Raw genomic sequence first — 26,380 nt, 5'->3', positions numbered from 1 at the left:
AGCACTAGGCGACTGTTGAGAGAAAAAACAAAATAAGTCCAACGTGTTTAGAACCACTCACATTGCAGTCTTTTGCATAATAATAAGGTTATGTTATCATGTCCTTGTTCGAACACGATCACCACCATAGCTCCTGTTTTTTTGGCACATTGCTAAATTAGGCAGAACCAGAGGAAGGATGTCTACTGACATGAGTGAGGTGTCACCCTCACTCACTCACTCACTTGTGTGCATATGTGTCAATGTGTATATGCACAATAGAGGATCACACTACGTCCACAGGGAACATTTAACGCCAGCTAGGAGACAAAGCAGGATCACCGGCAGAGCAACACAAGCATAAAGAGAAGAAGTATAAATATGTTCCACCACCTGTAATCTGTGACTCCCTGCTTTTCCTAATGAAATCACAAAATAATCATACATTTTTTTTGTGCGTCACATTACCTTAGTAATCATGAGCCCAAAAGTGTGGTCTAACCTCATGTCCACTGGATACAGCTGCATCGGTTTTTCTAGTTGTACAACAGCTCTGTCACATTTTCTGTCACGATGTAAATAGAATGTCAGAAGCAGAACATCTTCAAGCAGATCCAACACTTGGAGTATTGTTTAGAGTTGCTTTGCTGTCACGTTTGCTTCACAAGCTTACTGAATACATGTGTGCAGCTGTGACCAGTGTGGTAACAGACACTGTGTCTGTTCTCTACTCCTTCTCCTTTACTACAACACGCCGTCCTATCTTTATTTTTTTGTCTTCATATCCCGGATAGTGTGGCAGAGGAAAAACCAGAGCAGGTCTTGCCCTGCTTCAGTTATTGAGGATAAACACTATAAATCATATTAATTTTAAATATAATTTTTATACATATTCACTAGTGAATTTCACGCTTCAGAGATGTGAGCTGCTCTGGCAAAAATTTACATTGAAGTGCAATATTTCAGTAAATCGCTGCTCAGCATTATTGAGAACGGTGCATTATTTTAAATGATAATTACAATAATTGGACATTAATAGTGATTAAAGAGTTTATTGGTTTAACTTATGCTAATCAAGGCAATTGTTCATCACTTCATTACTGTGTGTGTATGGTTGAGTTCACGCAGTTTCTCAGTGAAGATTCTCCGAGCTGGTCACAGTGGTGTTTTAATCATTCAGAATTACTCACAGCCACTTCACTCCAAATCATTTCGTCTATCCGAGCAACAGCCAACCCAAAAAACACACACACACACACACACACACACACACACACACACACACACACACACACACACGGAAACTGGGTTTGACCGGGCTGCTTTGAAACAAGGGAGGAAACATGCTGTTGGGGGAACTAGTGTACTTATTTCCTGTGCTTCATGACAATAGTGATTAATGTCCAGGCAATAAGGCACTGTCACTGAAGGACATACACTGCTGCACTCAAGGACTTGGCCATATCAATAAATGTCCTGTGTCCTTTAGTCTCCACGTCCTCTTTGCCCTTAAACAATGTTGCCGCGATGTGATACTGTGTCAGCTTTACTTACAGCTGAACTGTCAGTCAACGCTGCCCTGTGGAGAATGGAGACAATGGAACCTTCAGGCTCCCTTTTCCTGCATTGTTTTATTGTGGGTCAACAGAGCGTGTGTTTGCTGTGTGCTCATTGTTTTTCCTTGTTCTTTTTCCTTTTTTACCTCTCTCTCACTGGGCTACATTCAAAATTGTCTTTTTTTACGAGTCAAGGAAAAACAATTCAAAAAGTAGGCTACCCCGTCCACGAGGCTCGTTTCCCCTGTCGTGAATTATGGCAACAATCACTGAAGATATAGGATTAGCCTGTGCATGTTTTATCAAGCTCACGGTGCTCTGTAGAATGCCAAATAAGCTTTCTGCAGGAGAGTCAAGTAGTGTTTGATGAATTGATTTTTAAACTTTGCATAAATTATAATCCTGTTTTGAGCAGCTGTAGTGTAGTGAAAGATACAAGTGTGTTTCCGTATGTAGAAGAAAAACGTACCTTACCATGAATGTAGGTCACTTTTACATTAAAATACAGCCTCTACACTGTGTGTTTAAATGCAGTGAAACTCCACAGTGGTATTAGCTGTGCAGAGTAGCTGTCACTGTCTGAACAGACACGTGTTTTGTTTAAATGGAACAGTAACACAATGCTTAAATAAAACCGAAACCATGCCATGTAAACCTGACAGCCCTTAGATCTTTGGCACTGGCTGTTGTTTAGCACATTTTGTAAAGGAGCACCCCGGGGTATTGGTTTAATGCAACTGGATGATGCTTTGTTGTGTCAAAACTTTCCAGTCGGCTGCTTTAAAACATACTGGTATTTTTTTTGTTAGATGTCTTTTCTGTTGTAGTTATTTTATTTGAGAGTTATTTTATTGTTGAGGTTGATATTAATAATGAGGGATAAAAAACGCTGTTAACAATATCAGAGGCCCATAGTTGTTTTTTTTACATAAATATACATTTTAATTGCAATCTCTTTTGGTTAATTTTTGTTTGTACATTGTAAATTTGAAACTGCTCACAAAGTAACAATAGACACATCTTTGGTTTTTCTGTAATTCATTGTTAGACACATGCGTCGGTGTGATATTGGATATCACTGGTAAGCTGTATCAGCTGGGTGATTTATCAGCTCTGCTCTTTACATATAAAGTGGCATTAAAATTAATATATTCAGAAATCTAGCGAATTAACATACAATGGTAGAATAAAAGGTGGATATTTTTACAGAGCTGTATAAACGATGGATGTCAGGAAACCCAACTCTTGAATTCACATGAGATGAAGTATTGTGAAGAAGAATATTGCATCAGTTACATAATCATATAGCTTGGCGATGTTTTGTTGATATTAGGAACTACAACATATATATATATATATATATATATATATATATATATATATATATATATTACACATAAAAGTACAATAGCACACCACATATTACACTACATAATGGAATAATTACTTATTTAGGCTTATTAATCATGAGCGTGTTGTGGAGTAAATACAGAAGAGTAGTTGTAATTAGATGCAGTTTGGCAGGCTGACTTTAACACCAAGTCAATACCCACTTTTCCACTCCAGTGCTAAACCCATTTCATTAATTCCTTGTTGAATGCATTTTTTCCACCTCTCCCTAAGTTAGCACCGTGAGAGATCCGTCCCCAGGCTCTTTCCTTTGGGCTTAGAATGAGATTGATGTTCTGTTTGTTTCTCACACACACTTGGACTGTCTCTCTGGGAGCTCTCTTTATTCCTTGAGAAAGCTCTAAAACAACAATGGAATGAGGGTCATTGGTATTAAACCGCGTTACCAAAAAGAGGGCTAAGCTTTTCAGGGTGTGGTGGTGGTGGACCCTTTCCAGGTGCTAATTTATTCGTCTCTTTTAGACATTTTACTGTTGTGCCAAGTGATATTTTGTGATATTGTGAAAACGACCAAGGCAGCTAGTGTGAAACTTTGTTAGTTAATTTAAGAGATTTCCGAGGGAGGATATGTGCTGAGTTAGATAGTTTTTGGAGGCAGAACAGGAGTTTAGAGTCTACCCTATCGATCCTGTTGACATGCTCCCCTTTGGGGAATGCAAATGTTTCTGTTCCTCAACACAAACATTCAACCCCTCCTAGTACTGGAACCCTAATTAACTGGGGATTTGAATACCATGGCCTTTTCCTTTTGACATTTTCATACATCAGAAAGATATTATTTCACACTTCCTCAACAAAGACAACTCAAGTTTTTATTAGACAGTGAAAAGGATTTATACATCAACACGGTCAACAGTTGAATATGTTCAACGTAAAAAAAAAATACCATCCAGCGATTTTCACTGCGCTGTTGTGCAAATTACTGCGTGTCTGTTTATCTGTCAAACTGTGGTGTGTGCTGAAGGCTTGACGGGTGCTGTACGTTATTGTCACAGAGAATCTAAACCTCACAACACAAGTGTTTACTGCCGCAGAGAGGAGACCGATCCCCAGGTAATCACTAATCACCGAGGGATTCCAGAGAACGTCTGTCGCCACACTTAGTTAGCAGCCAGTTTGAGAGAGGGAGCTAGCAACCGCTCTGCCTCAACAGCTTCACAGTTCTGAAGCTGCGTGTCGCTGTAACGTTGATGCTTTGAATAGGCTTCATGGCACCTGAGTCTTCAGTGGTTGAGATGGATGTTGTTGCTTTGAGATAGAAAGAGGTTAATTTTGTATTCAGGACTCTAATCTTCATCAGTTTGTATATAAGCCTTTGAACATTATACGCAATCATCCTGCCAATGAATAGATAGTAAATCTGTGAGGTATTGCAGTACGTATTATGTGACAAAAGAAGTATGTCTAGCGCTTTCATACTATGCTCTTCATTGTGCAGCAAATCACTCTGTGTGTCAATATTTTCGTCATTTGGATGGCGCTTCTTACAGATGAAAGCTGGAAATTTGGATGAAGGACAACCCAAGACATTTAAAGACATCATCTTGAACTGTGGCCAATTATGACACGCAATTTTCACTTTTTTTCCATATATACAACAATCAAGAGCTTGATTGTTTGAATATTCTTAGTTGGAATATGTTCCAATTCAAGCTCAAATGTGGAGAGGTGCTGTCAAAGGCTTCTGTGACTTAGTCTGAGGGCTGGTTCGAGCACAACAAAGCAGGGAGATGGGTGTGAGGAGAAGATACATGTAAGTTTGCATTGGAGTCTCAGGCCTCAAAACTGCCCATACAGATGCACAGAAATCAGCTGCAGATACTATGGACTATATATGGTTCTATACTATGCGGACACAACAAAGTGGACAATTTGCAGATGATTGCACAAAGGCTCGGGTTCACTCTCAGAATCAAACCTCATTCCTTTACTCACCTCCAGCTGTCTCCATTGGTGGAAAGTGGCGCTAATTTCAATTCTGTTTTTTTCTTCCATTTCTATTACTTCTTTTCTTTTGCAACTGAATGTGGTTTCTTTTCCCCTGCATACCACTACTGGATGCTACAGTAATTCATAATCGCCTCTTTAGATACAAATCGGAATTAAGAGGCGCTAACTTCAGAAGGTATCTACAGTAGTATATCTTTAAATGCAATCTATAAGTAGCACATTTAAATTTATTCAGATGTGATGATTTGGTACCTTTTTGTCATATGTGGTTATAAACTGAGAATAATCGAAATATTGAGTTGTGTGTGTGTGATATTTTTGGACCAGTATGCATCAGGTTGTAAGAATTACATTTGCATGTTGGCTTTACCACTGAGCTGTGATGCTGCTGCTTGATCGGCGCCATTACTTTGAGTCACAGCCAAGTGCTGCTCAGTTGAACATTGTTTTCCAGCCTTTGTTTGCTCTAGCTCTAGTGTAAATTAGATATCATGTTTATTAGCCTTGGATGTGTTCTGTTGTGAGTTTGACTACGTGTTTGTGATGAAATCTGTGCCAATGTCGCTTTACTGAGTTTGACATGAAATTATATGGCTTTCTTCTGATGGTCTGGTGTTGACATGAATGGGATACACTTTCGTATCTCAACAGACGACCACCAGACTGCCTTGTATTAAAGCAAGGCCAAACAAGAGTGTGAATGTGGAGGAGCCATCACCATAGCAGATGTCCTCATTTGTCATGAGTTATATGTTGGCATTGATGATGGGTACTGAAATAGTCTTGTAATCCCTTTTGGCTAATTAGCGGCCATCTTTTCATGACATGCCAGTCGACTAACTCTAAATTTAACTGTTGTTTGAAACTCTGAACATATCCATGATTTTAAATGTGACACTTTTCATATTTTCGCTCTTACTAACTTCTAATACAAATTAATTCAGTGCACAGGTTGCAATTTTTACAGTCCGTTGGCAGGCAAATTACATATTTTTTTGAAATTGTCCATGATTTATGAATTGGCAATTTGAACAGCTGGGAAAACAAACACTTTCATTTTAGTTGCAATTAAGTAAGAGTGGTGGGAAGGTTAACCACAAGAGCCTGAGATCATCTTTTAGCTTGTTATTAGCTTTTGGCAGTGTAGTGAAATTAAAAACTAGATTGCAGGAAATGAGTGCATCACGAAAACTGGGAATACATACGCCGTCAGTGTGCATGACTTCTCGAAGAAAAATATCAACTCCATTTGCCAAAAATGATCTGTAAATTCTCATATGGTAAAAAATACAAATCTGTAATTGGAGATATTGGAGAAGACTTGCAATACAGTAAGTGCACTGCCAACATCCAGCTCATCTGTATCAGTTGTATAGAACAGTGTCAGTTTTTTATTCATGTGTTTCTCAACCATGTTTCAGTGTAAAATATATATGTTGGGCCTGTGTGGTTGATTTGTACAATGTGTACGCCTGTCATCACTTGTGAAAATGTACATTTACATCATGGTGCTTATTGGCACAGAAATAATGAACTGCTTACAGTAAACATTACATACCATCACATTACTAAAGAGGCTGCAGAGATATTGAGTGCATCGCTCTTGGTTTTATTTATCGTTTCTAAATTCAGCCTTTAAGTATTGATTAGAATCCGACATCAAAGTGCAGTTAAAGAGGAAGAGAGGACGTCTCATTGCTTGTATGGCTCCGGGCAGGCAAGAAGAGCCTGTTTGGTAGTGAAGCATGAAAACTCCCGGTGCAGTGGTATTATTTATGGCCAACATTAAGTCCTTTTGGCTAGCATGCTGCAGGTTAGTTATTTTCCCACAGTATCAGGGACATGTTTTCTACTGCAGCACTTTGATTTCACATATTTCCTTTTTTGAATTTGCAGTTGTATTACCGTTGTATTTTACAAGTTGACACTCTGCCATTTCCTCCGGGAACACCCTCACAGCAACATACATTTTCACTCAGCCTGGTGGTCCCAAGCTGTGATCAGATTATTAGCCTGGCCGCATCAGTGTCACGCTCTACCTGCTGAGTGTGATGGACCCATTTACATTACCAGTAATCAGCCATCACCATTCACGAGCACCAGAAATGTGCAGGGAGTGTAACGTATGCACCAGAGACAGCTGAATTTATTTCTGAATCGATAACTAGACAATTCACGTGGGACTGCGCACGGTATCCTGAGGTATGACCTCATAAGTTCTTGGCACTTAAGAGATCCAATTGCCACATTGAAAATTGAAAACCTCCCATTCCACTGTAAATTGTCCTAACACTGTCACAGCTGTAATGTACAGTCATGTCACTGTGTGTGTGGAGATGTGTTTGACGGTTGAGGGTTGTTTATTGTAGCCTGTGCGGGGAAAAAGCTATAGCCGGTCGAGGAAAAGGTCACCGGCCCTGAATTTGTTTAATCTTGTTAATGGTTTTCAGCAGAGCCCCTTGATGCACTCAATCAGTGTGCTCTCCAGCTATTTAATGCACTTAATTCACTGTACCAGCATCGCCCCAGCACCACATTCAACAGCGCAATTCAGATTTACTGTGTAAATTCATCAGTTTTGACCAGGAGCTGTCAAACGCAGATTCAGCTTGTATGCCAAGGGCGGTTCTGAAACACTGACTTCTCCACCGGAAGTCTTGCAGTGTTAAATCATGAAAGAGTTTAGTCGGACAATAGAACAATAGTCCATACCGGCTGCTTAAGAATAGAGAATAAATGCCAGGATGTATGTGTTTTTTTTTTTCTTTTCTCTGACGTCTGATGTTTGATGTACTGTTTCTCTCTTAAAGGCTGGAGAACACTCTGCATGTTAAGCTGGTCAGTCCTCAGAACCTCCTCTGTAACAGTATAGTACAGATGATATGGATCTTCATAGTATACCTTTTTAGAAAGAGGAACAAAAATAGCTGGGAACGTATTGTGTCTGAACCGAGAGTGCACCGAGAGTTTGTGGCCCGTTTGGATTTGATTAAAATGAAATGGTCTTATCCACTTCTCCAGATAAGTTTAGAGAATAGACTGCAGAGCAAGTGCGGCATAATGAGAAAGTCGAGTGTGCCTCTTTTGCCCTTCCTGCTATTCTATGTGTTTGTTGTTCAAGTTCCCTAATGAAACACAAACAAAAATGTTTTCTATTCGGGAGGAGGTCCAAGGCTATAATGCACACAATGTCTACAAGTGTGTGACAGTGTGTGTTTGTGTGTGCGTGTGTGTGCGTGTGTGTGGGTTGTGACTTGTTAAAAAAGTTGGTCTTGAGTTTCTGTCATATCTCACTATGAAGTTGTATTTTAGGCTTTCAGCATCCTGCACGGCATTGACAAAAACATCTCACAAAACAGTCTGAATGTGCAGCAGCACTTCCTGTCAATTAACACGATGAACAAAAAGCCAGACAGGTCTTGACATGCATGCAGACACGCTCACATGCACAGTAGAAAAAAAAAATATTAAGACCAGGTGTCAAGGGAACATTTTTAAATTAGTTCTTGGAATTATTTTATTTTATTTTTATTTTTCATTTAGTCAGTCAAAGAACAAATTTAACCCCAGACTAATGGGCTTAATTTGACTGTAATATTGCTACATTTCTCTGGCCCAAGGGTGCTGATGTCCTCTTTGCTGAAACGGCTTGTTTGCTTTCAGCTGTGTCGGCCTAAATATCTGCATTGGGATTTGAATTATTGTTTTATTATTTTCTGAGCTGGATGGTTGAGCCCTAAGGCTTGGCTCCCTCTGAGCCGTATCTCGGGCTGATCTTGGCACTTCTCGTGCTCCTGAGGTCCTTCACACTTCCGAACACTTCCGGGGGAAATCTAGCCACATCGCCCACTCCCCGAGAAATGAGAAACACATGCACTCTCAAGATCGAGCCCCGCATGCTCCTTTTCTGTGCTGTCTTGTTCCACAGAGAGAACCCCCCCCCCCCCCCCCCCCCCCCAACCTTGTTTAACCACTGTGATATGTACTGGTAACCCTGAAGCGCTTGACAGACTGTGGTGAGAACTGAGCTATTTGGCCTTTAGAATAAAATGAGCATATTCAAACACGCGTTTGTCGTAAACATATCTGTTTGTGATTCCTCAAAACAGAAAGCTAAGCAGATGTCCTTGCATTTGACAGTTTGCTCTATGCATTGCAGATGAGATTGCACAGGCAGCAGCTGTCTCCCTCAGTATGCACATTTGTTCCTCATATACATAGCAATTTTGCATCAAGAGCTTGCCCTTTATGCACTCACGATGTGGAAAACGCAGCTCACTTCTTTTTCGTACGAATTCAGACAGAATGCTATCGAAGTTGTTTAGACTATGTTTTCTCTAATTAGTAAATTTAATGATATGCGTTCATTCTACTTCTAATTAAAGGACTTGCTGAGGAAATGCGTGAATTGAACGAGCGGCGCTTCCTTCTCCCTCAACAACCACTGTCAAAGTGTCAGTGTGCATGAAGCTGTCTGAATGTAAAGCATGCGACTGAAAAAACGTCCTTCGACAACACGATCTGGAACGTGGCTCTCATTTGGAGAAACATTTCAAATAAAGAGAAGTTTGTGTTGCAGAGTGATTTTTCACATTCTGTGTTTTTGAACACCCGACTTGTGAAGAAGTGTCGGGACACACTTTTGCTGACCGAGTTCAAGAGAGCTAATATGACTTTAAACGGAATTTGCTCCCTGGTAATAGCAACACAAAATAACTCCAGCACTTTGGCTACAAGGGATTTCAGCTGATCCACTGCCAGATGTCAGTTTAAGCTTAAAAAGGTTATACAGATTTTTGTGAAACACCGAAAAATAGGATTATGCTACTGCACTTGTTTTCTTATGGTCAACACTATGAAGGAATTGATCTTACTTATAATTATTGTGCCATCTGTGCCATAAAGCCTAGTGTTGGTCCAAAAACTAAAAATGCTTCAATGAGCCTCACTGCTGTTTTTTATGACACCTTCCTTCAATACCATGGACGTGGGCACTGTTGTTTATTTTGAGAAATTAACATATCAGCCATTCTGCCCTTTTCAAAAGTCTAACTATACTGTAAATCAATGACTGCTTTTAAAACATGCCTGTGTTCAGCAGGGAAAGTTTGGGTTCAGGGGTTTGGGTTTAGATGCGAATGCCGATATTGTGAAGTAAATATCGATTTTATATATCGTCCGATGTATTCATAAAATTATTCCTAAGATGTCATTATCAAACCCCTTATGACAAATGTTATTGAGTTCAAATAATAAATAAAACTAAATAACTATAAATGAAAAGAAAACACAAATATAACCAAATATATAGCACTTAAATTAAGAAGATCAAATTTTTTTATCTTTTTATAGTTTTTATATCTGCAAACATAAACACAGACAACAATATAAGGGTCGGTCTCTAGTCTTAATAGTGGGAGAATAACACATTGTTTCGTTTTGGTCTACTCCAAGATTTTTTTGCTTTCCCTATCCTGTGTGAGTTTTGAGCTATGTTGAGACAATTTATTGCTTAAAATATTTGAACAGCAGCACATTATTTATGATTTTAGATGTGCTGGTTGATAATAGCGCTCACCTCCTGAAAAACACCAACCACTCTTTGTTTAATCAAATTACATGGACATTGTAACTTAGGATAATTTTATACCTTAATCCACCCCATAATAACCCTACTGCTGAAATGGAATTGCTATTCTGGCTGTCCTTCACATACCTGATACCTAACAGTGGCGATGAGATTGATATTTTAACTACGTCCTCCAACGACTAATGCAAGTTAAACGCTCCTGTGGTTGTTGTTAGGCTGCTGTTTTTCAAGGGCTCTCAGGGGTTCTTTGCTTGTTGTCGAGTGTGATATTATGGAACAAATAGCAGGGCTTAATGGTGGTGTAGATCATTTACCTGCCCTCGGGGCAATGAAAATAGGAAAACCATTTTGTACAAGGTGTTGTGCTGTAGGTGTTTGGAAGCCTAAAAATACTCGGATATGAAAAATCCTGAATGTGAAAACACCTTTTGTTCAAAATATTTGTATATTAGCATCTCATTTAAACTGCTGATTAACCCACATAATTGCAATTTATCTTTTGTTTATTTGTCTGCGTTTAACATTCACACATATATGTTGTTTGTGTATAGCTCGGCTACAGTCTCCTCCAACCCGGCGCCGACTGTGTTGTCTGCTCGGCTCTATCAGAGATGCTGTGGCTTTAATCCTTTTGCCCACAGGGGATGGCTGACATGGATGAGAGTAAACTGTTGACATGGTGCTGTCTCCTATGCTCTCTGATCAAAGACGATGCAGCCCTCCTGTTTCACAACCTGCCTTCAAATATGCTCCAAGTCGCTGCCACAGAGACTCCCCCCGTCTCTGTTTTACACTTTATGTTAACCCGTGCTCCCTCGCAGAGGATTTATTCATCTGATAACACAGCAGCCATATATAAACCCATGCAGCCCCTGACCTCCCTCCAAGCAGTGAATTCTATTTAATAAAAAAACATTGTTAAATCTACCATGGCTCAGACCATTTTTTTTTATTGATGCTGATTTTAAGTGCAAAGAAAAAAGTTTGCTTGATGTAATGCTTAGTTTAATTAATCCCCGGTAATGATGCAAGTATTAGTAAGAGCTGAGGTTGACTTGAGTGGCTGGAGGTGTGTGTGTGTGTGTGTGTGTGTGTGTGTGTGTGTGTGTGTGTGTGTGTGTGTGTGTGTGTGTGTGTGTGTGTGTGTGTGTGTGTGTGTGTGTGTGTGTGTGTGTGTGTGTGTGTGTGTGTGTGTGTGTGTGTGTGTGTGTGTGTGTGTGTGTGTGTGTGTGTGCGCAGCGATGCTCACCAAGCCGACTGTAACTTGTTTCTCTGTAGCGCTGGTTTAGCTTCAGGAGTCCAGAGAGTTGTGCTAAGTTCCCCTTAACCTCATGAGGCAAATAACAAGGGATACACTGTGGTTGTCATGGTTACACTTATCATGCTGCATGCGCTTATACAATAATGGAAATCTTGTCGCATACTACTATAGATTAGATGAAGCCATAAACACGTATGATGTGAATCTGTGTAATTTGTTATTTGCAGATATTCCTACATAGAATATATATAGTACATAATTATACCGTAATAATGTTCTGCAGGCTTTTCATTTAGGTCTTTGTGCTCTGAATAATAAAATGTTGTGAGATGCATTTGAATAGACTGCTCTGGTTCGTGTAGATGCGAGTTCAACTATTGTGCCAAGTTGCTTGTTTTGACAGTTTTACATTGGTGGACATAGTACTGAGTGCCATGTGTTTAAACACCCGCCCCCCCCCAAAAAAAAAATGGATTCTCTAAATGGATTCAACAACAGATTTTACAGCAAGTAACTGCTTCCAATTTTGTCCCTGGCAGATTGTCATGTCTGGTTTTGTTTTAGTTTTTCCTCTCTTTCCCATTTTACACAGACACAATCTGCCTGCCCAATTGTTTGCATCCCTCTAGCAACAGGGAACCAATATTAGCCAGTGCATCTCCAGGTTGTGAAAAACAGTGTTTTTTTTCCGTGACTGCTTAAAGAGACACAAACCGCCCTTGTTTTGCTTGTTCACCTGATTGATAATGGCCTCAGTTTAGACGGTTCCTCCTCCGCTGGCACAGGCTGCATCCATTGTGGAACATATTCTCTGTAATGATTTTGATTGTTGTAAGTCTGCTCCTGCATTCTCTCTGTCTGGAGTTGTGTCTGCTCGGACAATTTGTGCTGCTGGTCTTCTCTGCAATGCTATTTGATTTCTTTTTTTCTGGGCAACTTACTCTCAGAAGTTAAAGAGACATTTTTGCCCAGAAGACATGTAAACGAATGTCTACACTCCTGGTAACATACTGTCTGCATTTTACTAAATCAAGTTTCCACGTGGGAGCTTTGCAGGGAAGCTGTTATGGTATTATTTCATCCATACATATATTACACACATATTGATTATTCAGTCCATTTACAGTTTCTTTCCCAGAAAAGCTGCTACTGCAAAGAATTTGATTGATTCGAGCTTTAAAAGAAAAGGAAGCGTCCCCGTGGCTGGAGCCGAAGCTTCTCTTATTTTCTGCAGACCTCATTATTAATTTTCATCAAGGTTTTGTGCCAAACGATGGCACCAGGTCTTTTTTCGGTACACGGTTTCTGCTGCTTATGTTTCTTCTGTTTTCACTGGTTCAGATTTTGAGGCGTGGGAACGTGTCATTTGTCAGAGTAGCGAGGAGGGTAGAGGGACATGAAGATCCTGGGTGAAAGTTGTCCTTGTTAAAGTATGTTTCAGTCTCTGTCACCTCTGGGCGTTAGAGTCCTGGCTGAGGGTAGCTGCAACAGCTGCAATTTGGCAGAAGATTTGAGGCACTTTGTCTGAACGTTACTATTAAACTAAAGTGTAGAGGTATTTAAGCCGTATTCCAAAGGGGTTGTATTTATAAGCCATTAGCAAAACAGAGCATTGATCTTAGACAAAAAACTGGAATTCGCTCCATGATGACGACTTAGCAATTTCAGGGTCCATTTTAAATTCAGTGCCATTTTCTCTTTCTTTTTTAAACTAGTGGAATGCCTGTAGTAAACCTGCCTGTTTGGAATGGGTTGTTTGTTTGGCTTGTGGAGATGCCGGCTGCAGCTCCCTTCTGAAACTGTAAAAGTGACCTTCAGTAATTTAGCTGTAGCAAGGAAAGACCTGCTGCTGGACTCACAGAATCCTCAAGCTGCTCCACCCCTGCTGCACCTGTTTATTCAGTGAAGCTCGACTAAGTACGAAGAACCCCAAACCGGAGGAGCAATTATCGCTTCCGTTGTTGTGTATGCGCTGTCAGTTATGTTGATCGGCCTCAGCCGCCGCTGTTGCAGAGCACCGGTCGCCTGTTTATTCAAGGCTTATTAATAATGGAAGTATCACATGTTCAAATCACATCACGTTCGACACTGCACATCCTTGGGCCCTTGACAATACTCAGGCCAAGTATGAAGCCGATAAGATGAGCGGTTCTGGAGATGCACGAGTCACAGACAGAATTAGTAGATAGAAGATGCATGGTAGCATGCATGGTAAAGAGCTTAGCTGAGACCTTTCCCACTATATTTGAGAAATGTCAGAGATGATAGCATGTGACAGAGTTTGAGTCTCTATCACACGAATAGTAGTGATGTTTCCCCAGAATTTATAGTCTCAGAAGGCAAATTCACTTTTTAAATTGCATTTCAAACGGGAGAATGGATGTTCATTGCCCTGATCTCTGCTTCACTGTTGTGCATTACATCAAACAAAACTCATTTCGGTAATTTATTTTCTCTCAAATTATTGATTTTGTAATTTGATATATATATGTCCAGCCTTGGGCAAAAGGGCATGAATCCCAGTCTTGCAATGTCAAAGTTGAACACATTACTCACCCATCTATCACCCCGCCATCGATAACAGTGCATTCTGCTAAGCTGCATTACGGGCGCACTTCCCTCTGCTCTGGCACTAAAAGAATGTCATTAGAAGTAAATCTAATATGTCTTGTAAAAAATGAACCGAATTCCTTGAGAGACTAGACTCTGTATCACGTTTTACTTGCACGTCGACAAAATTCACATATATCCATTCAGTTGTATTAGATCGCAGGATAGCTGGTTGTAGTATTTGTTATATATAACTTTTCTATCCCCTATGGATTTTCTGACCTCTCTCTCTCTCTTTGCCTCCCACAGTTGCGTCGGATGACCATCCTAACTATGCCGAAGACGGGCACCATGGGAGCACGGGCATAATGAGGGAGCGGAGGGCAGCCGGTGACCCCTACTGGTCCTATTCAGGTGAGCTCTCGCTTGTGTTTTCGACCAAATGCCCTCCGAGGGTTGCGAGTTATTTTTGTTTACCATTTTACCAGTAACCTCTTTTCACTCCTCACCGCTGGAGCCTGAAAGGTTTAATTAAACATCTAGTATTGAGATAATAGTACCTGTACCTGCGTGCTTTCATGGCTCTTAATAACTGTAATTACACTAATGCATCGGAGAGAGAGAAGCATTGACTTATAGCAAAATGAGATAATGTTCAAATTATATTCGAAAGTCTGTTGTTGAGGTTTACAAAATGTACTATGCGTAAAGATTAATATGTGTGTGCAATTGAACAAAAGTGCACTTCTTCAAAAAGTGAATGAAAGAAGACAATGACATTTGGTTTAGTGCAGTTTGTGGCATGTGTCTCCAGCAGACCTACTCTCATTTGTACTGACAGTCTGTATCAGTAGGTTTAGCTGTTTGTGTCCTTTTTTTTAAATTCCTCCCTCCACTATTGGTCATATGCTTTTAAGTGAAATCACTCACCTCCTTAAGCTAACCTCCTCCTCTATTCTACCATTTACCTTTTATAACAGAATGGGAAGATGGGCTGATATAGCAGTCCATAATCGGCTGTATGTTCTAATCATGGATGATTAATGCTTTTAGGCTTATAAAGTATCCTCAGAGCACTGTTTGCATGAGTGCTGAAGTTGGAGGGTGTTTTTCAAGTGAAAGTGGCATTTGATGTGCAAACTCAGCAGCTGAGTTATAAGCCTCAGAAGGTTGTTTTTTTAAGTTTAGAGCAAACACATTTCACAAAATAGAGATACACAAAATAATTTTGTGTATCTCAATGGTGTGTTTTTTATGTACAGTATATACAGCCATTAGCATTGTATCTAATTAGCCACTACCCTCTATCAGAAGATACTTGATTTTATGCTATTTTTATGTAATTTTTTTAATGTTTTTAATACACATTAGAATTTTCTGTCCAAACCTGATTGCAGACAAGTTCAGTGTAAAAAATCAAGTAAATAGTCAAACCAACGTGACCGAACCAGACCCCAAAACCGATTATCATTAAAGGTTTTTGTCCGAATCCGGCCCGATGTTGGGTTGGGTATCAAACACACATTCACGCCTATGGTGGCTGTGCAAGGTGAGGTCATCCTTCCCAAATGTACATTTTTACCACCCGCAATCAAAGTTTGGAATTTCTTTGCAGCAGACTTGTCCCCTGCACAGTTTGTGCGTTGGAGCATTCCGAGGGCGGATAAGACGTTAATATTTACCTGATTTTAACATTATAAATCACAGTAAACCAGTTCTGCATCCACCCACTCAAAGGTTGCGAATAGAAATAAAAATCAATGGGTAAATGCTCTTCACAAGTAATACATTTATATCTATACAGTATATGAGTGTCATATTTCTTAATGTGGTTTGGCAGGTGCCTTCAGAGCAGGAGATGGGTTTCATTTGGTGGGGTGCTGCTCTGATAAGCACATATGTCCTTTCAGGGCAAACATTCATGTTCAGCTTTACACACTCACACCCTTGTGCAAACACAGCCCTCCGTTGGCCATTGAGCAGCTCCGGTGGGAAATGGGGGTCATGTGCTTTGATGGAGGGCACCTCACTGGAAGAGCTCAGGAAGGGAGGGGCAGAAGCAAAATTATATTTACAGGTTCCAAAAACACCACCCGGCATAGAACCAACTTGATCCCTCAGCTGTTGGAGTGCAGCACACCTCAGAAAATATTTTTTTTACCGATGGAATATTTTTGTGTTCGGCACTGCTGGTGTGAGCGGAGCATCTTGTGCTTTAAGGCAAAGAAAATGGTGCAAATAACTCTGCTTACTTTGGGCTGGAGTTTGTTTGGTATTCATGTCACTCGTAGTGGTTTTCGTCTCCCTCACTTGTCAAGCAGAGGCAGTGAAAGAGTGTCTGCTTGGACTATCCAAGCATGATTGCTTTTTCACCATCTACAAGGTGTGCGGAACCCATTATGGGAATCCTAATCACTTCAAACATGGTACTGTTTTTAGGAAACCACCAAGAACAGAAAACAGAAACCAGTTAACTTGTAATCACATTTTGCTTGTTTTCATTATACGAGTGCAACTTTCTTTAAATGATCAGATTTAACTTTTTCTGGTCTTATAGCTTAAATTGTGTCCATTGATTAGTAAAACAGCACTAGGCCAAATAAGCTTGAGGGGGAAATAAAGAAGAATAAATTAAATATGAAATACTCCTCATGTGTGTGTATGTATGTATGTATGTATGTATGTATGTATGTGTATATATATATATATATATATATATATATATCTCCCTCGTGTGTATATGCAATTGTGCATTAAACACCTGTAATAGGGATCGGTCGAGGTTGTAAACCACTGAGAAATAGATGCACCTTCTCTCGCGATCAATTTAAGTTCTCGCTGACGGCTCCAATGATAGTCACACTTTAATATATGGCATTTGCTACTTACTTATTTATGATGTTAGTGGGGGTGGTCTTTAATGCAGTTGAGGTGTTAAACCTCTGCCATTAAAACGTAGCAGGGAAGCCATACAGTAGCTGCATTATAATTCTGTTCATCTTCACCAGGCAGTTTCAACCCTGCATTTTAACTGTTATTATGTGCAGATCTTCGACTTTAGTGTGATTTCTAGGTCAAATGACCATATCTATCACATTATTAGTAAATGGACCAGTCCGGTCTATAGACTCCAACCTTGTCTGAATATTTGTTAATTTTTTTTTGTGTCACTTTCTAATTCAGACACCAGACTCGATTCAGATTTGGCACATTTCTTTGGTCAATTAAATTTTAGGGCCGTATGTTTCCCTCTGGTCAGACTCTTACATGTGTCTTTGTAAACAGCCTGAGCTGCAGGCTCTTTTAATACTTTCATTGTGGAACCTCCCTTCGAGATTATTCAGCTCTGTGTAAACTAGTAACTATGTTTTGTTCAAAACGTGCCTGTTGATGCTCGGTATTGGTCTGATGGGGGTGATGGGTTCTATTTACAAACCCACAGAGCAACATAATGATAATGTCATGTGTGACGTCATCAGTGACTGCACAGCAAGTGCACTTTAAAGTGGACAGGTGGTCAGGGTTGGAATCTCAACAATTGCTCATCTAAAACACGTCATAGTCAACACTGTTCTTCCCAGGGTCCTCGGAACTCACCTCGGCAAATTTGAAGTTGATAGGACGAGCGGTTGTGTAGAAAATCGAAGGACAGAGAGACAGACAGAGAGATTTCTGTATTTTTTAGTAGGTTGTTCTGTTTGGGCGCAGAGCTGAATGCAGGCTTGGAAAGAGTCTGGCTAGTAATTGGGGGAAGATAGAATCTCAATGTTTATCTTCTTCTACATTTTTATATAGGCAGGCAAGACAAAATATGAACCATTCAGTGAGGGAACTGGCTGACATGGGTTGATTTGGACATTCATTTCAGGCCCGTGCAGAGCACTAATTCCTACCAGTGAAGGCAGCTGGCTGATTGTACTGAGAAAAAGGGAAGCATTGAGGGAACACAGAATTGTCCATTGCTTCGGAAAGGTAATTAGAGGCTAAGGCTGTGAATGGGGGACTGACAAGCGTGCCTTAGCAGCTAAATGGTTATTAAGGGCATTTGCTCTGTGCAAGTGAGTGTAAAAGAAATGCACGCAGTAGGGTTAGCTAGCTCTATGTGCTTCACACTCAGAGTACACGACATACTGTACAGAGGAGCTCATCAGCCATTGTTTCAGACAGACTTTCCACACCTTTCAACACCTATCAATCTAAAAGGGAACATGCAATCCAAGATTTCACTCATATCTTTTTTTCCCTTCAGGTGTTAAGGTTAAATATATAGTATTCCATGCAAGAACGGTTGCAAAACAACAATTTTCTATAATTATTAAGTCTGTGCTATGCGTTAGCCGTCTGACTATAGATGGCATAATGGTTTGAGGCGCACAATGCAATGAGAGCTCTTATCATCCCAGGATACGTCACCTTCCTGTGTGCATTGGTTATGAACCTTTATGTAAGTAGACCAGAAATTTGATTAAAAGATATTTAAGGGGTGTGTGTGTGTGTGTGTGTGTGTGTGTGTGTGTGTGTGTGTGTGTGTGTGTGTGTGTGTGTGTGTGTGTGTGTGTGTGTGTGTGTGTGTGTGTGTGTGTGTGTGTGTGTGTGTGTGTGTGTGTGTGTGTGCGCGCGCACATGGAGGCATTTTTCACAAGAGGGATGATATCATACTCACCATAAGACTCCCACAGGAACAGCACGGCTATGCATCATTTTTCCCCTTTTTATATCTCTGCAGGTTTTCACATTGTCTGTTACTTCCTCCAGTTTCCCTTATCAGTTGTTTTATGGTTTGAGCCAATATATGCAATAGTTTGCTTTTGATTACACTCGATTTATTGGTCTAGTTTAATTACAGCACAACAGTTGGAGTACCTTAATGTGCATTTGCAAAGGCATTATGCTTCATCCCCTGTTACAGTGTGAAAAAAAAAAGGAAAACAAAGAAGGAATTAACGGCATTAAATATAGGAAAATATATATCAATGTCCCAAAGGTAATTGACAATTTTAATTTTTGCTGCATTATGGGATTTTCACGAACAGATGCATGTTCTTTCTGTGCTCACATGTGAGAACACATGATTTTGGATTAAAAAAGAAATGTGTGTGCATTTAAGAAAATCTAAAAACACAGTGAGGAGCAAATGTTGCGACAGCCCAACTCCTTCAGATTGTAGTATATCTGGGGTTTTCACACCTACCAAATTTTGTCTGACCAATAGAGGTGATCTTGGTCCGGATCAAATTGAACCACGATTTCGTTTGTTTGTAGTTTCGAAAAAAACGTTTTGGGATATTTCAGACTTTCGTACCAATTGCAAACCAATCAAAAGAATAGGATTGCTCACAGTCTTCTCCTCCTTAGAGATAATGTTTGAACGATGAGGACGTTCATTTTCATTTTCATCCTATTAAGAAATTTAACAAAGAACACTGGTTCATTCATTATCTCAATTCAGATGGGAAGACTACAAAAGAGTGAAAATAATTCAATAGCTAGTTGACAACCTGTGAATGCACATCAATCTACAAACCAATCTATGTCAACCGAAGGTAGACACAGCCCACGTAGCCTAATCAGGGCTTACGTGTGTCATTCAAGTTTCTTAAGTCCGCTCCATGAATAGCAATGTAACAAAGACATGAGCCTTTGTTTAGAAATGGTCCAGACAGAGATATATATAACCATCAAAGTACTGTATTTAACTTCATTTAGAGCTTAGTATTAGCTCAGTGCTTCACATGTTCAGAACTACTACTGTCAGCTTCTCATCCAGCAGTCATGGGTGTTTAGGTGGAAGCTAGACGAGCGCTGCATGGTAGCTGCACTGAAAGAGTCTGAGATTGTCTGATGCGAGTGGGTTATAATTTCCCCTCTGTTTAAATCCACTTCAGTGATGTTGTCCGTGATCATTAGCAATCTTTACAGTCATGTCTCACATAATGAAGTGAATGAAGTTATTTCCAATCAATGGCTGTGTTGAGCCAACTTAATTAGTACTTCAGAGGATACAAAACAAGATTAGGTAACTCGCTGTGCTTGAATGCCAAGGCTGTTTGTATTTGGCTTTGAATTAACCCACAGTTCTTCTGCCACATGCTCCTTTTTTAACTTCTAAATATTCCTTTAATATTCCAGATCTGTCACATTTTTCTCTTAATTTTGGTAAAAAAATATGTAGCTAAAAAAGAGAATTGCACAACAAACTGGTCAATCATTAATTATTCTGCAGGGCCTCTAATGACCTCATTAATACAAATCTTTTTAAGGACAGTTGTAAATACAGAGAAATTGAGAGCAGAGTTTTTGGGGTCAATTTAAAAATGCTTCGCAGATCAGTTAGTTTGCGTCGACATGTTAAACCCTATGATTTATATATCTTTAAATTAGCTTGGTGCCTGTGAAGGCAGTGTGCTTTGTTTCCTGTGGCCTGACACACCCTTACAAAGGCTGGTGGGAAAAGAGCAAAGCCAAGTTGTCATGGTGCCCGATAGAAGGAGCTCTGTCTCCTGGAGGTAATGAATCGAGAGGAAGATTGCTCCCGGTGGACCTCCGTGTACGAGAAGCTCTTGACTTTAAGCAAAGCTCTCACACTATACAACTGTACAGAGGGTAACGCACGGGCCATTACACACAGGGAATCAGGGACATAGTGCTCAGGGTCGATTTTAAAAAAACAAAACAAAAAAATGGATAGAGTGGAAGAGAGGTAATTTTTACAAGCGCTCCAGAGATCTCACAATGCGGCCAGTAATGCAATTAGTTATTAAATATTATAGCTCTTTTCACCTGCTGTTCTGGAAATCAAATAATGCATATTATAGCCATTTTGGAATTTATTTTGTTTTATGAATTATTATACACACATTTTGTTTGTCAATTATCTCGGCAGAGAAACTGTCAAATCCGATTTCTGCTTAAACAATAAGCTCAGAATGACTGATTTTTTAATTATCACACAGTCAAATTACCATCAATTAGAGAATATGTTATATGATATTACAAACTAAGGGACCTTAAGTATCAAACTCAGAATGGGCTGCACCAGTAATCACAATGTTTCTGCATTACCCAGTTAAAAATATACTTTTGTAGGTTCTCCTGCAAATGTCATGTCAGAATCTCATTTTAGTTTGGGCTGGACATGAGTCACATCACTATGCACACCAACCACTATTCTTAACTTATGTTCCCCCATTTGCTACTTGCTATTTGTTTATTTTCTTAACGACTGCAAAATATAATAGTGTTACTTAATTTAGGACAAGATGATATCGCAAAATATTAATCTATATATCAAGATAAAAAGTTTCATATCAATATAAATATTTATCATGATAAATGTTTTTTCTTTCAAGTTAATAACTAAAATTGGCTCCTGAAGGAAGGATATGGTTTTTAAAATCATCTGTACACTTGATAAACAGTTAAACATTATACAAATCTTAGGTAGATCAATTATGTGTTGTACCTCCTCACTGGGTTTGCACAATGCAAGCAATATGTTGATGTTGAATACATGTTATATTGCTATTGATGGAAATTATATTGCCATGATTATTGATATTGTTTGTTCACCCAGCTCTCGCTAAACTGTCATTTGGAAGCCCATTAAGTATTGTGTTTTAGGATTTCCTCCTTAACACAATAGCAACATTGTGAATTACTATTTTACAACAGGATGTTCACTCTATCAACCAGTCAGAGCTTCTCTTCACAGGGCTTGAGGGCAACCCCCCCCCGCTGCCAGTATGAATATGACACCCATCCAAACACCTGCATCCATTGATTTCTGTGTAAACCTGCACAACGGCGGCATCATGACAAATGTCATTGCCAGGTGACACGTGTCAGCTGTTCAGAAAAGCTGCAGTTTTATCATTTTCTGTCCTCGAATTGACACACAGGGCATCGGTGTGTACCACTGGCATCTGGTGACGCTTCACTACATGACACAACCAGTGTGTGTTTCATTTGTGTGTTGTTTTTTTGCCAATTTCCCTTTTCATTTTGACTGTATGTTCACTACAGTCATGTGACTTGTGTTAAAGACCTTCTGAACTTATGCTCATCCTGTAACATTCCACTAGTGCCTCCCGTAGCCATGGTGCTCTCTGGACTTGATTCATTTCCTGTTCCTAGGAGAACAGAGGGAGAGTCATCTGTCTTGCACCGTGTGTTTGTAGTCCCAGCGATTCTCTGCGATGATGGAAGTCCCTAACACAACATCATCTATATTCCTCAAGTCTTACTAATGTGTTGTATCAACCTATAGTTGTACCTGCGCTAATTTCACGAGGAAATGAGAGGTGCAGGAGCAGTAATTATTAAAAAATGAATTTTCCTGGGGCCCAAGCCGTCTCATTATTCATCTTGGTTATTGCTAGCAGTTTGGATCAGCCATCGCGTGCCAGAATTGGTCCATTTGTCTCTGTCAGGGGTGGGCCCTTGACAGATGTGCCAATATGGCTGCCGAAGTTCTGTGCTGGGGGAGAGGCATCTCAATTCTCCATGATGTATCACGCTGGCAGCAACCAATTTAGCAGAATTGAGCTCCAAATCATCTTACTTCCCACTGCCTCCCACAATCTGTTTCCTCTCTCCAGATGAGGTAAATATATTAAAGACGGAAATAAATTAGGGATTCCCGTACCCTGAGCTAATACTGTATCAGTGAGTTTCCGTTAGAGTTGATTGTTTTGTATTTTCACCTTGGCACGGTGTCCTGGGCCTGTGCCACCAGGACACATAAAGCCAGGGCCCCCAATGCTCAGCACTAATGCCACAAAACAGCCAAATATTCTGGTTTCCCTGTTTAGGGCAGATTGATGTGCTGGACCGACAGGTTTGCTGTGTAAACATAATTAATTAAATTTCAGGTGTCACATGGTGTCGGTGTGCCTTGTGGCAGCATATTAGGCCTACTTGGTGGCTCCTGTCCAACGTAATGGATGTGGTCATGCTCGGCCTGCTGGGACTGCTATATAGAGGAAGTGTGAGATTGCCAGCCCACAGGTTTCCTCCCTAATGTGGTTATGCTGATGAGCTGGAATGAGCTAGCTAGCAGCTCAGCAAATTTTTAAACTCATAATCATGATGACTGACTCTGTAATGAGTACATGCACCCCTAGAGGTGAGGAGGTAACTGTAGGGGGCACAGTAATAGTGGTATAATGGTACAATGGTGGGGGATGTGTGATGCTTCACTTGAATTATAAAACAATGTTTGATTGATGATGATGTGTTGAAATGATGCAAGGTAAAGTGGGCTCCCAAAGACTGAGAACACTTTTCTATCACATAAACGGACCCCACTGTTTGTTAGCATACACCTCTAAGCCACTGACTTGTAACTGTATAGAAGCAACTGCTGGTATTTAGTTCTGCATCACTTCTAGGTCACGGCTATTCGCAGGATTGTTAAGATTGTTTATCCTGCGCTCCTATTTGTAGTTTACCAGATTGCACCGCTATAAGTATTGATTTCTGTCTGGTTTCCAAATTATAAGGACACTTGCTGTGTAAACATGTGGCTTTTGTCCCGGCTCCGCTTGCAGAACAACTGCAGCATAGAAGAATAATGGCTGCTGAGGGGCAGAGCTGAGCTTAGAGGGGGGCAATATCTTCAAGTTGTTCAAGCCTTTTTAATGCAGTGTTGTTTAATGGGCTAATGGTGCCTGTGGAGTGACTTATTTAATTTGGATTAAAAAAAATCTCTTTTTATACTTTATCTTGTTTATCAGGCACAATTAGTTTTTGAATTCATTAAGGTTAAAGTCTAGACAAAACGTCAACATTATCTTTCTTCAAACTGTTATTTTGGGTGATTCGGCTGCATTTTCATACTGCAGCAGGTAGAAGGAGGATCACTCAGGCCTGTCATCCTTTGTCGTGTAGCGTCTCATGACTCATTTAAGTGTGAACTCATACCAGCAAGAGGTAATAAATAATGTACCTGAAATTATTGGGGTAGAAGCTGTTCCTTGCATTCTGAATAATGTGATATTCTAAACCTTCAGTGTTACATGCAAAAGTCCTGACAGATTTTTTGGGATATTATTTTCTGTTTTTAATGCTAAAGCCTGAAAATGTGTACTTTTGGAAAATAATCCTCCTGTTGGAAAATATTGAGTGTGCTAATGTGTCTAGTTTTCTGTAATATAAATAGAGCAATAAGCAGCAGAAAGAAGGTTTAGGGCCAGGGGGTAAAAGTAGTCTTTTAACTTCTAGCCCATAACTGATTTAATATTTTGAGCCATTGGCTGCTTTGATAATATCTCAGACTCTGTATTTTTGATCTTAGTGTATATTTTAATGGTCTTTCACACAATCCGTGTGTGGTCTGGACCTTCTGACTTTGCAGTTAATTCCAAACCGAAATGAAAGGTATGAAATGTGCCCTGTTGAGGGTTTGCCTTCTGAATATATATATATATATATACATTTTTTGGATAGAACAGGTTTTTGGATCGATTGCAGGACGTTGAGACAGCTTTAAACCATAGAAGAAGAAAAATATGCAAAAGTAGCTTGCGTGATAACAAAACTAACTGGATCAAATGTAAACAATGTTATGAATCTTGATTTGGACCCTGGTCCCGACTTTCAGGTGCAAACGCCCTGTGTGTAGTTAATTTTGAGGCAGTCAGAGAAATGGAGTTGAGAATTTGGATTTGTCACATTTACTTTTAATTGGTATTTTTTTGTTTGCACCTGTTGGAGACCTACCGAGAGCAACTCGTTATGAAACGACCGCTCTTCATCAGCATTCACTGCTCCTCTGGAACAGATTTACTTTTCCTCTATGTGAGCCCCCTCCTTCCCTTTCTATTCTTTGATTTTCATCCTCATCCATCTTTCCCAACGCTGACCACATCTCAATTCTGAGCAGGGGTTTGAATGTGGATGATATGCGGGCAGCAAGGAGGGTGAGATACACACTGGATTAATGCTGGATTTAAAATGGCTGCTCGTCTTGCTTAGCTCAACGCTCATCTGGGGATGTGGTCATGTGCTTTCGTGTGATTTTTGGCCTAATTAGCGGTTTTGGCCTACACGGAGCTAAAAAACCTGCGCCTCTCCTCTCTCGGCTGCCTTCGGTTTTTACTTACTCCGCTCCCGCCCCTCTCTCTGCCTATTGACTGACACATACTCACACAAGCACACTCTCTCCCACTCGTAAGCTGTAAAAATACAACCAAAGGATGACTTTTAAAGCATATGAGCAAGCCGCAGACACGCAGGTTTGGTTGACGGAGGCTTCTCTGTGCAGCCTGTTTATCGTCCTCTGCTTGAATACATAAATACACATCTGTTAGTTCAGGTCAAAGTGCTCAGGTGCAAATCGGGAAGGTAATTTGGCTGGAGCCGATGCTTACCTTCATCGAGAAGGATGTGTGAGGATGACCTCTAGACGCCTGTTTTGGTCTGTTACCGACATATCTCTCACTAATGGTTAGACTTTGTTGTGTTCAGCTGTGATCTCCTCAGAGTTCACGCAACAAAGAGGAAGGCACTTATTAAATGTGGGGAAGGGTAAATACAACCCCTGCAGTAAACAGCTATTAAAAATAAACCCATTTCTTCACACGGTAAAGCTATCGCTGTTCATTGCATGAACTTAAAAGATAGAAAATAATTAAAAAGAAGTTGTGGCATGTTGGAAACATTTGGGCAAAGAGGAAGAAAAGCTTTGGTGCTGCAAGCTGCGACCACACAATACTTCAAGAAACAAGCTGAAGCTTCGGCATGACTCTCGCTGGCCCCTGACTTCAATATCATTGAGAAAATATTAAATCAAGAATGGAAAATTAGCTGATTAAAAAACCCTCTGAAAGCTGTGATATCTACCAAAGAGCGTATTATATTGCACTGACTTAGTCAGGGGCCCAAACATCTTCACATGTCATGGTTAGTGATTCATTTTTTTTCTATTTTTGAAGTCCATGAAATTTAGTAACAGTACATTAAAACCAACCAGGGATATAATCAGGACTAGATAATTAAGTTTTCACACAGTTAAAGGGTTTTAGGTTTATGCTCTGCCTCAGTACTGCTGTCCATCTATCATACTGCTTATCCTTTGAGGCTCGC

The 26,380-nt window shown here is 40.1% G+C and overlaps 1 protein-coding gene across 1 annotated transcript in view; it reads left to right on the top strand.

Moving 5' to 3' along the window:
• The window catches only part of ca16b (carbonic anhydrase XVI b), a 94,187-nt gene that overhangs the window by 4,622 nt on the left and 63,185 nt on the right, over positions 1-26,380 (top strand). Inside the window, exon 2 of the mRNA XM_034586302.1 lies at positions 14,606-14,710. Within this exon, the coding sequence (XP_034442193.1) occupies positions 14,606-14,710 (105 nt within the window). The remainder of the gene's footprint in view (positions 1-14,605; positions 14,711-26,380) is intronic.

The sequence above is a fragment of the Hippoglossus hippoglossus genome, chromosome 5 (assembly GCF_009819705.1).
Source record: "Hippoglossus hippoglossus isolate fHipHip1 chromosome 5, fHipHip1.pri, whole genome shotgun sequence".
Taxonomy (NCBI): domain Eukaryota; kingdom Metazoa; phylum Chordata; class Actinopteri; order Pleuronectiformes; family Pleuronectidae; genus Hippoglossus; species Hippoglossus hippoglossus.
Note: the sequence above shows the minus strand (reverse complement) of the source record. Positions and strands in the feature narration are given on the sequence as shown.